The sequence below is a fragment of the Nothoprocta perdicaria genome, unplaced genomic scaffold (assembly GCF_003342845.1).
Source record: "Nothoprocta perdicaria isolate Ctin4 unplaced genomic scaffold, notPer1 scaffold_218, whole genome shotgun sequence".
Classification (NCBI taxonomy): Eukaryota; Metazoa; Chordata; class Aves; order Tinamiformes; family Tinamidae; genus Nothoprocta; species Nothoprocta perdicaria.
In genome coordinates, this window is record NW_020455399.1 from 912,094 (window position 1) to 921,742 (window position 9,649).

A 9,649-nucleotide genomic window follows, 5' to 3' on the forward strand; every position below is an offset into this window, starting at 1 on the left:
GGCCCCAAAAGGAGCCACATCGGCCCCAAAAGGAGCCACATCGGCCCCAAAAGGAGCCACATCGGCCCCAAAAGGAGCCACATCGGCCCAAGCACCTTGCACGGAGCCCTTTATTGTCCCGGCCCCGGGGAGGAGGCGAATCCCGGGCAAACGCAGCTATTCCCGGGAAGCGGGGGGCCGGGGCCGGTGTGGGGGGGCACGGCCCGTTTGGGGGGCGCAGACCCCCGTTACGGCCCGGCCGCCCCAGCCCCCGTCCGCGGGGCCGGGCCCGCGTTCATCCCTGTTTGCCCCCGTCCCGTTGAAGGGGAAAACGCCCCCGTTGAAGGGAAAACGCCCCCGGTGCGTTAACGGGGTCCCGGCCGCCCTCACCGTCCAGGGCCGGCGCCTCGGGGCTCCTCGGCGGCTCCCGGGCGGCGCCTGCGGCTCTCGGCGGGGCCTCCGCGGCGCCTGCAACACGAGCCGGTGCTCGGGGAGGGCCGCGGACCGGGACCGGGACCGGGACGGGCCCGGGGCTCGATCCGCTCACCCTGCGCCGCGGCCCCGCTGCCCCCCGGCTCCGCGGGAGCGCCGCCTCCCGCCTCCTGCCCGCGGCCGGCGCCGTCCATGGCGCGGCGATGGCGGAACCGGGCGGAACCGGGCGGAACCGCGGGCCCCGGGCCGGGCTCCCCCCGCCGGGCCCCGCTTGTTTCCGGCCGGAGCGCTTTGGAGGCAGCGCCGCGCGGCGAGGGGGCGGGGCCGGCGCGTTGCAGCCGGGGCGGCTTAAAGGAGGCGCTGGCGGAAACGGAAGTGGCGGCGGGGCGGGCGGCCGGTAACGGCGGCGGCGCCATCATGGAGGAGCCGGAGATGCAGCTGAAGGTGAAGAAAGGTGAGAGGGGCCCGGCCGCCCCCTGCGCCGCGCGGCGGCGGGGGGGCAAGTCGCGACATGGGCGGCCGCGACAGGGCCCCGGAGCGGCGGCGGGGCCCTCGGTGGGACCGGGGGGGGGGGGGGGGTTCCGTTTTGTCCCCGTTAAAGTGCGGCCCGGGGAGCCGGGCCCGTGCCCCGCGGCGGGCGCTGCGGCCGGGCCGGGCCCCAGCCCCGCGTGCCTCCCGTTGCAGTCACCGACAAGTTCACGGAGAGCCTCTACGTGCTGGCCAACGAGCCCTCCGTGGCGCTCTACCGGCTGCAGGAGCACGTGAGGCGGTCCCTGCCGGAGCTGGCGCAGCACAAGGTGCGTCCCGGGCCCCCTTCCCGGGATTCCCCGAAGGGACGGGCGCTGGGGGAGCTGCGCCCTGCTGAGCTGCGGGGATGAGGGGGCTTTATAAAGTCACCCCCAAAACGGGGGGAATTGGGTCCTCGCCGCTGAGCCTGAGCGTAAAAYGAGCAGCGCGTCTCCTAGGGCAGGCGGGAGGGAGAGGCTCCGCAACGGGGTTGGTTTCCTCCATCAAACAAGCTGGGGAGAGCGGGGAAACAAGCGGGAGGAGCCGTGAGGCAAAGCAGGATAATGAATCCCGCCCGGCAGCTGCGCTCCGGCCTTCCTCCGGAGCACGGAGACGGCTCCGCGCCGGCCCTGCTGCCCTGCTCCCCGCCCCGCCGGTCAGGATTCATCAGGAGTGATGTCTCCTGAATAGATTACTGCCTCGTGTCTATGCTAATGTGCTGTCGGGCCCCATTTTTCACCTCTGTTTTACAGCCCCTGCTTCCAAGTCAGCCTGGACGGTGGTACTTTATTATTCAGTTATTTATTAGCGTTATTATATAGGAATCTGTATGCCTGGTTGGGTGCAGAGATGTATGTGTATGGATAACACATGCTGCAATCATCTCTCGGGGATACAAGAGGCTTGTAATGTTATTCCTGAGCTGCCACCTGCTTTGATTTAATCAGAATGGCCTCGATTCCATGAAATGTGCCCAGAACAAAAGGAAATGGAGCAAATTGTGTGACCAGTCGYGTGGAGGAGAGCGCTCTGTTTCCATCAAGGAGTGGTTTGGGATGGGGATGGGAGCGCTCTTGGGAAGGGCAGCTTGGGAATGCAGAGCGTGGAGCATGTGCTGGGCAAGAGCTCTCCAAACCTCTGATTCTCTCCCCTTCCCTGCCAGGCAGGCTTGTCGCAATGCTCTGCAGGTAACTGAGAAGATCTCTGCGAGTCGGCTAAGTTCATTTCCTGGCTGTTGCTGTCCCAGAGAATCCTTTTCTAGCCCAAATTGCTGCTGCTCTTTGCTTTATTTGCGTGAGAAAACAGGTCGTGGCTTCCTGTGGCTCCCGAGGGCAAGGGCCCTGCCCCGTGTGACTGCAGCCCTCGCAAGCCTCAGATGCCTTTGGTTTTTTGATGCTTTCCCATTCGAGGCAGTCCCTGCTGAGCGGCAATTGCCTCCAAAGGCAAAAAAAGGTCTCGCTGCTCCCCGCAGGGCCAGCACGTTTCAAGGTGAAGTAGCCACAAGTCACTGCTGGGAACGGGAACAGCCAGCGGAGCATTGGGAAGCGTTTCCTAATACTCTCTGCTTCTGTGCTGCTGTTTGAGTCCTGTTTCGTTATGCCTAGACCGTGGGCACCTTCAGCTTCGCAGACAGCTTTCTGGCACCTGCCTGTGGTGCTCTGGTGCAGCAAGAGCTGGGAGCAAACGAAAAGCAATCGTCCCAGCCRAAACAGCAGACCCGGAGCTGCTGTAGTGACTTCTCCCCAGCACCAGTTCTTCCAAGGCCTTGGGATCACATTTGGGAGCACGTTCCCCTCTCTGCCAGGCCCTGGTCGTAGTGTTAGGGTTGAACCCGGCTACATGGGTGCCCTAACGGCGTTGCCAGGCTGCAGATAACCCCACCATGAGCCCCTTTTCTCTGTCTTGTCCCTGATCCCGCTCTCATTCCATCCATTTCATGCGCCCCTGCTTGCCAGGAGCAGTCTGGGCCTGGCTCACGGTTGTATCSAGGCAGGCAAACCCACAGGAGAGAGGCGCTGTGTCAGGCTTTACCTAGAGCAGAGCTGAGGCGCTAAACAGAGGTGGGTTTAGTTCTTCGGAAATGAAGAAATGGGAAYGTTCTGTGTGGATCTGTTCTCGTKTAATTTAGTCCCGAGATGAAGGTGRTGGTTGAAGAGRACCAAGGTTTATTGRGGGTTTCCAGCCTTGCTTGGCCCATGCAGCAACTCCAGCTCGGTAGGGGTCTGCCAGCCAGAGATGCAGCCCTTGAGTTTCCCAAAGGGCTTAAACCTAGGGAAAACCGGGAGGGAAGCGATGGAAAAAGTTTGCAATGCAAAATGCAAGGAGAAGTCACCCCCAGGCCCTTTAAAGCAAGCAACTCGATTAAAAATAATCTTAATACCTTCTTCACCGTCTGAAACTCGGAGAATGTGGCTGGATTTGGGGCTGAGCGCGGGCCCCGGAGGACGGGATGTGGGGCTGTGGTCCCGGACCCTGTGCGGTGCAGGGCTGCCCCGAGCGCTGCATGCAGGGACTTGTTGCTTTTGTAGTTTGCAGCTTTGTGGTGAAGTGGCCCCGTGCAGGACAGGCTGTGAACAGCAGAGAAGGGATTTTGGAGGCAGTCCAAGCTCTTGCGCGACCTCCTTCAGGCACAACAAGAGGCCCTTGGATTTCTCCTGACCTGTAACTAGAGTCAGCAGAATAGGCTTGAGATCTGGCTCCCGTGAGAATGTATTTTAAAGAGCCTGGACTGCTTAGGGGCTCTTTCAGTTACCTATTGAGCTGCACCTCTGAGCTCAGCTGCGTTTCCATTGCGATTTGCACATTCGTTTGGGYTTCCCTTTCCAGGGAGCTGCCACATACGGTTGTGTCCAGAGCCAGAACGGGCTCCGAGTTGTTCTGCTGGAGCCCGTGTGAGGCTTAGGGGCCGCCCTGCTCCATTCAAAGGCCCTTTGGGTGCTCTCTTTTTAAATGCCAACTGTTGCTTGGGTTCAAGCCGGGTTGCAGAGGATGGGGAATCCAGTGGCTGTGTCCAAATGCAATTTCCAGTGAGGAGCAGCCACATCCCTTGTTTGGGCAGGGCTGGCCGAGCGCATCCCGAGGGCTGCGCCGCCGAGGACGGCGCCCGCCTCGGCCTCACTCCCTCTTCTGTGATCTGCTTGCAGTCCGACATGCAGAACTGGGAGGAGCAGAGCCAAGGAGCGATCTACACGGTGGAATATGCCTGCAGGTATGGGAGAGCGCTCATGGCACGAGCTTCCCTGCTCCTGGGAACCGGGAAGGGAGCCGGGCCCCAACGGAAGCGCCTTGGAGCAGGGCACTTCTCCCTGAGCTCTTCCCAYAAAACCGGGCTGCTTCCCTTGGATTAGCCTGCCAGCTCTCCCCGCTTCCACACACAGACCTGCCCGTCTCCTGCAATAAACCCACTCGCAAGCGCCTGAGGGTGCAAAACACCCCGCCGAGGGGCTCCTTGGCAGGACTACCCTCATTCTGGGGAGGGCGCACACAAAGCGATGCCCCCGAAAGGAYTAACCGGTCCTTCTCCCTCCCTCCATCCCCTCCTCTGTGTTCCAGTGCCATCAAGAACATGACTGACAGCAGCGTGTATTTCAAGAGCATCGACAGCCTGCTCAAACACGCCATAGCCGTGAAGGATCAGCTGAACGCCGCGCAGGGCCGCAGGTAGCCAGGGCCGCGCGCACCCGTGGCCCGGTGCTGCCTCTAAATCCGCGTGACCCCCCTGGCTCACRGAGCCTCGCACGTAACACAGCCCGGTACAAACAAGCCAGGCAGCCTTCTCAGTATTTATGAGATGAGAATTATGCAATTCCCCACTTATTTAAATCATATGCTGCTTGCCTTCCAGTGGCTCCCTGCTTGTGTTTACCTCGGGAAGCGAATCATCTTGTTTACAAAAGGATAACTGCAAAAATAATTTATTTCCTATTTAAAAAGGCCTGTTTGTTTGTGTAATACACTAGATATTAGTCATGTCAAAGGCAGATGGAGTAGAACAAGGGCTGCACTTGGTGCTGTGCTGTCCTATGTGTGGCGCGCTGTGGAGAGAGTCCCAGAAAGATCTGGAGAGAGAAGCGGTGCTGACAGATGTAGCAGAGATGATGCATTTTCGTATGTTTGCAATTGAGCTACAGCTCCTAAAACGCTCGCTAGCAGATGGTCTGAGTCTAGTGTATTTGTTTCTCCCAAGAGCTTTCTTGATGTTGGAGTCTGCCTGTGTGGGAGTGAGACACTTCCAAGTGCCTGTGCTCCCCCTGACAGTTTGGAGCGTCCATCTCTGATAAAACCAGCACGAACAGGGTGCCTCCATCTCCAAACAGAGTCATTCCGCACAGATCCATGGCACAAGCTCCATATTTTCCCAGCCCTGCAGGGAGGTTGAATTGGAGGGAGCCCTTGTTCTTGACACCCCCATGGCTACCAAGGCCCTTCCTGCCTGCTGGATGTGACCATCTCTTTCTCTTTACAGCAACGTTGCCCAACAAGCCAAGAATCCTCCAGCCACCTCCTGATTTCAGATGAACCGGCCACCCTCTGCCTTGGCCTCGGTGCAGCTCCATGTCCTCCAGCTGCCTGGAGGAGGGAGGAACCTGCTCCGTGTGTGAAACTGCACAGATGCCTCTGCCTCTCCATCTGAAAGGCCAAGGAGTTGTACCTGAGCAGGCCAGTCCTGCTGCTGCGGTGAGACCTGCCTGGGGGATGTTCTAGGGAGCAACTGCGTCCCTTTGTAGAGCCCTCTGCAAAAGGGAGAGGAGATTGTTCTGCATTTGTCCTGTTCTTTTTTTGTCCGATGACAGACTGTTCTGAGTCACTTTTTTTTTTTTCTACCTCTTGGCTACAGAAACATCTTAGGAAAAAAAACTAGGTCTTGCTTTCAGTATTCTGCAAGTCCTTCTGGTGAGGACYGTATAAAAGGACCTGAAGTGGACATACTTCAGCCTTGTTCAGGAGGCATTCTGCAAGGAGAGGTTTTTTCATGTGTTTGCCAGAGTTGCTGAGTTTGGTTTTTAGTGAGAACAATAAAAAGAAAAGCATGAAAGTTYTGTCTAAAGCTTTCCCCGTCTTGCTCGCTTGGGCTGGGGGGGTCTTGGAGCCTGCTGCCTGTGTGTTTCAAAAGGCAGGGAGCAAAACAAAGACATGCAGATTTAGAGCTTTTTTTCAAAGGCAAAAGAAATGGTCTTGCTCTCAAAAAAACGGTTGTTCTTCATCCTGTGTCAAACAGTGGAAAGCAGAGCTGTACACGGAGCTTTGGAGATCACTTTAAAGGGCTTGYAACTTAAGTATTCATCCTGGAGGCTCGGGACAGGCGGCCAAGCACTTTGGGGTTCAGTGGAGGTTGCATCTTTGCAGCAGAAGTGCAGAGCATGGGGCTGTGGCTGCACAGACTGGTCGTCCAGGGCTCTGTCTGYTCTCTGAGCTCCCCAGGAGGGTAATTTAGCCACATTTGGGGAGAGGACCAAGGTCCCAGCACACGGGAGGGCAGAGGATGGAAAAGCAGCCAGCCCCCTTTGAGGCTCCTCCACATGTGGGTTCTGGCGTGACCTACTGAACCACAAGTCCTGGCCCTGCTGCGCTGAGCTGGGACAGAGCGGTCTCATCTCCCCTCACACCAGCGTGGAATCCTTCCCSGAGGCCGCGGGTTTCCGGGATGACAGGACATTCCTCATCTCCTGYGTGACGCCGTTCCAGGGCTTGCCCTGCAGCTGCAGCAGCCCTGACTCTGCCGACAGCGTCCTGTGCATGCGGGGCAGCTTGGAGCTCTCCCTCTCGGATTGAGGCCCTGAGGAGGGCAGCTCGCTGCTGGCGGCGGAGTCCAGCTGGGATTTGCGCTCCAGGCAAGGAGGGAAGGAGAATTCCCGGCGGATCTCAGGCCAAGGCGCAGCCGCGCTCTTGCTGTTCGGATCGTTGGCGGAGGCTTCGGCACCGTGGGCGGCGGCATTCTCGTAGAGGGTGTGAGAGGCCTCGGAGCCGCTGCGGCGCGAGGCTTGGGACGCCCGCAGCAGCGCGTGCGTCACCGCCACCAGCAGCACGACGATGCCGGAGGAGAGGATGCAGGCGCTGGCGATGCCGGCCTCCGGCTCGAACAGCAGCAGCATGTAGATGGCGAGAGCTGCAAGGAGGGCAGAGGAGCATCCGTGTCACTTAGCAGCAGGGGATAAGCTGGGCTAAACCTCTGCCCTTTGCTTGGTGCAGCGGAGCAAGGGGTGTGTGCACCTCTGCAGCAAACTGGGGAAGGCAGTTTGCAAAACTAACTTGACTGTAAGTAGAAACTCGGTATTTCCCAAATTCCTGCATGGAATGTGTGTGACAACGCAGTCCCTGCTGGGACCCCAGGCGAGGGGCACTTGCCTGTCAGGTAGACGGAGACCCCGCAGCAGAACAAGCCGAGGGCAGYGTGGCGGACACTCCGGCTGTCCAGCAGGAACCAGTCCGCTCTGCAAAACAGGTAAGGAGGAGGCTGTGCTGGCTTGGGAGACAGCTGGGCTGCTCCCTGCCCGGGCACCCAGATGATCCCGCTCTGCGTAGCCGCCAGGTTGCCGGTTTGCACCCCTCTGGCACCGTCTGTGTTCTGGAATAGGGGACGACTTCAAAATCCCTTGAACTGAGATCTTTCCTGCCTGGTTCTAGCTCTGTTTTGGCAACCAGATTCTGGGGAGAGGGAGGGATGGCCCAGGTGCTTATTGCAGGGGGTGGAGGGCAAGCAAGGAACAAAAGAGGCACATGAAGCAAATACCCCTTCAACGGCCTCCTGGAGCCCTCCAAAAGCCCCGGGGGGCAACATGGAAGCGGCACAGGCAGGAGCTGCCCTCTCGCTGCTCCCTCTGTCCCTTGGCATGACCCAAGTGGCCCAGGATCGTGTCCCTGGCTCCCTTCCAGCCTCCATCCCCTCGTCCCTGGCTCCCTGCGGCTGCTGCACGGGGAGCCGGTGGCTGGAGGCGCTAATGGAGCCTGGCCGGGTTCCCGCTTCGCTCCACGCTGGCTGCCACTGAAGAGCAGCCACTTTGTTCATTAATTACCTGAGCAGGGGGGCACACAGGGGCAGGGGAAGGACTTCAGCTGGAGCTGGTGTGCGGCACTGAGCAGCAGGGCTGTAATTCCCTGTGACAACCCCGACGTGGGAAAGGGCCCAGGGACGCGAGCTCAGCCGCAGGCTTTGCARCAGTGCCTGGAAATAGTGCTGGAAAAGCAGCTTTCTTGGGTAGACTTTCCCTGCGTGTAAGAGGTGYTGTGTGAAGTGGCCCTGTCCTGTGTCCACCATGCAAGGTCCCTCCACCTGTCACTGTGGCTACCTGATCAATCACTTGTCCCGTTTCACACTTAAGGAATTTCAAAGACGAACCTCACAATTTGGAGAGTTTTGCAGCCTAAATTGATGCCACATCCAGGACAAGACCACAGCTGAGTGGGAGTTTTCTGCCAGGAGGGTCTTCCAGGTCAGCTCCCCCAGAAAGCAAATTTTAGTAGAGGAGTTTTACTCCTCTTTGCAGAAATACTTTGCTCTCCTTTRCTAACGAGCCCACTGAGCCTCCTGTTTGCTTGGAAGATGCTGAGCTGGGACATTTCTGCCCTGCTGGAGCATCTCCAGCTGTCCCGCTCCACACGGAGCATTAAGGATTTGGTCTGATTAGGGGCAAAACCAAGCGCTTCAACGTAGTAATTTCCTCTAAATAAGTTCTGATTGGCTCTGGTTAGAATAGTCCCGTGGGGACCTCACTGAGTTACAGAYCTCCATCTCCAGAGCACTTTTTCCTTTGAAATCTGCTCATTTACTAGTTGTTCTCTAGCGTGGTGGCCGCTGCAGAGAAGCCAGCAGCCCCCGGGGGCGGCAGGAGCAGGTGACTCTTTCGGAAACACCTTTGCAAGGGTAAAGGTGCTGCTAATGATTAAGTCAACGCCTGTCTTGGGGTTAATGATTTCAGACCTGGAGTTTTGCAGGTGCCGGGTGATTCTCGGGCGGGGGAGAGCTCAGGGGGGCTGGTGGGGCTGGACATGAGCCCCCAGGCTGGGGACAGACCCTGCGAGGGTGGCCTGGCCCTCCCTGCACCCCGCAGTCCCCCCAGCCCCGTGTCTCTCTGCACCTTCCCCACTCTTCGGGGATCCCCTCTGACCTCCCCYCATGTCGCAGGAGTCCCCGGTGCCACCGGCTGTCCCCACATCCCCCCCAGCTCTCACCGCTCGGTCCCGGGCTGTCCCCGGCACAGCTCGGTGCTGAAGTAGCCGTGGAGGAGGCAGAGCAGGAGGCAGCTCACGTTGAGCACCAGGCAGAGCGACGCCAGCACGGCCGACACCGGCAGCAGAACCGCGGCSGCGGCCGGCGGCAGCGCCCCGGCACCGGCCCCGAGGCCGGCCCGGCCCGCCGGCAGCTGGAAGATGAGGCTGGAGGCCAGCARGGCCATGGCCGCGGCCAGCGTGCCGAAGAGCAGCAGCACCGCGAGGGTCCGTTGCGGGTAAGCGGCGGGCATGGCGGGACCGGCACCGGGAGAGCCCGAGCGGCTCCCGCTCGGCGGACCGCGCAGCCCGGACGGGGCGGTCCTGCCCCCTGGGACCGGTCCAGCCCTCCGAGACCGGCCCGTCCTCCCGGTCCTGCCCCCGAGGGCCGGTCCTGCCTCCCGGTCCTGCCCCTGGCCGCGGGCGCTGGAGCCGAGCTGCCCCCGTCCCGCTTTGCCGCTTTGGGACGCCCGGGGTTCGCTCCCGGCCCGCGAGCCTCTCGCGGGGCTGTGGAAAAGCTGCAGGG

The 9,649-nt window shown here is 60.0% G+C and overlaps 3 protein-coding genes across 3 annotated transcripts in view; 1 reads left to right on the forward strand and 2 right to left on the reverse strand.

The window, feature by feature from the left end:
* The window catches only part of RFXANK (regulatory factor X associated ankyrin containing protein), a 3,799-nt gene extending 3,194 nt beyond the window's left edge, over positions 1–605 (reverse strand). Inside the window, exons 1-2 of the mRNA XM_026038796.1 lie at positions 527–605; positions 370–447 (exon numbers count right to left, since the gene is read on the reverse strand). Of these exons, the coding sequence (XP_025894581.1) occupies positions 370–447; positions 527–605 (157 nt within the window). The remainder of the gene's footprint in view (positions 1–369; positions 448–526) is intronic.
* Positions 606–815: 210 nt separating this feature from the next.
* On the forward strand, positions 816–5,730 carry BORCS8 (BLOC-1 related complex subunit 8). Its single transcript, XM_026038888.1, has 5 exons — positions 816–865; positions 1,096–1,208; positions 4,062–4,126; positions 4,471–4,578; positions 5,384–5,730. Exons 1-5 carry the CDS (start codon positions 829–831, stop codon positions 5,424–5,426), a joined length of 366 nt encoding a protein of 121 aa, XP_025894673.1. The 5' UTR covers positions 816–828; the 3' UTR covers positions 5,427–5,730.
* Positions 5,731–5,815: 85 nt separating this feature from the next.
* On the reverse strand, positions 5,816–9,377 carry TMEM221 (transmembrane protein 221). The gene is made up of 3 exons (XM_026038887.1): positions 9,088–9,377; positions 7,264–7,349; positions 5,816–7,024 (listed from the first exon to the last, which is right to left on the reverse strand). Exons 1-3 carry the CDS (start codon positions 9,375–9,377, stop codon positions 6,519–6,521), a joined length of 882 nt encoding a protein of 293 aa, XP_025894672.1. The 3' UTR covers positions 5,816–6,518.
* Between the last annotated feature and the right edge of the window lie 272 nt (positions 9,378–9,649).

What these genes read in the sequence shown, in the direction of transcription:
- BORCS8 (XM_026038888.1), top strand. Translation starts at nt 829, where the DNA reads ATGGAGGAGCCGGAGATGCAGCTGAAGGTGAAGAAAG. An exon ending in GCAGCTGAAGGTGAAGAAAG is followed by an intron (nt 866 to 1,095) that starts GTGAGAGGGGCC and finishes CTCCCGTTGCAG; the next exon opens with TCACCGACAAGTTCACGGAG. An exon ending in AACGCCGCGCAGGGCCGCAG is followed by an intron (nt 4,579 to 5,383) that starts GTAGCCAGGGCC and finishes TTCTCTTTACAG; the next exon opens with CAACGTTGCCCAACAAGCCA.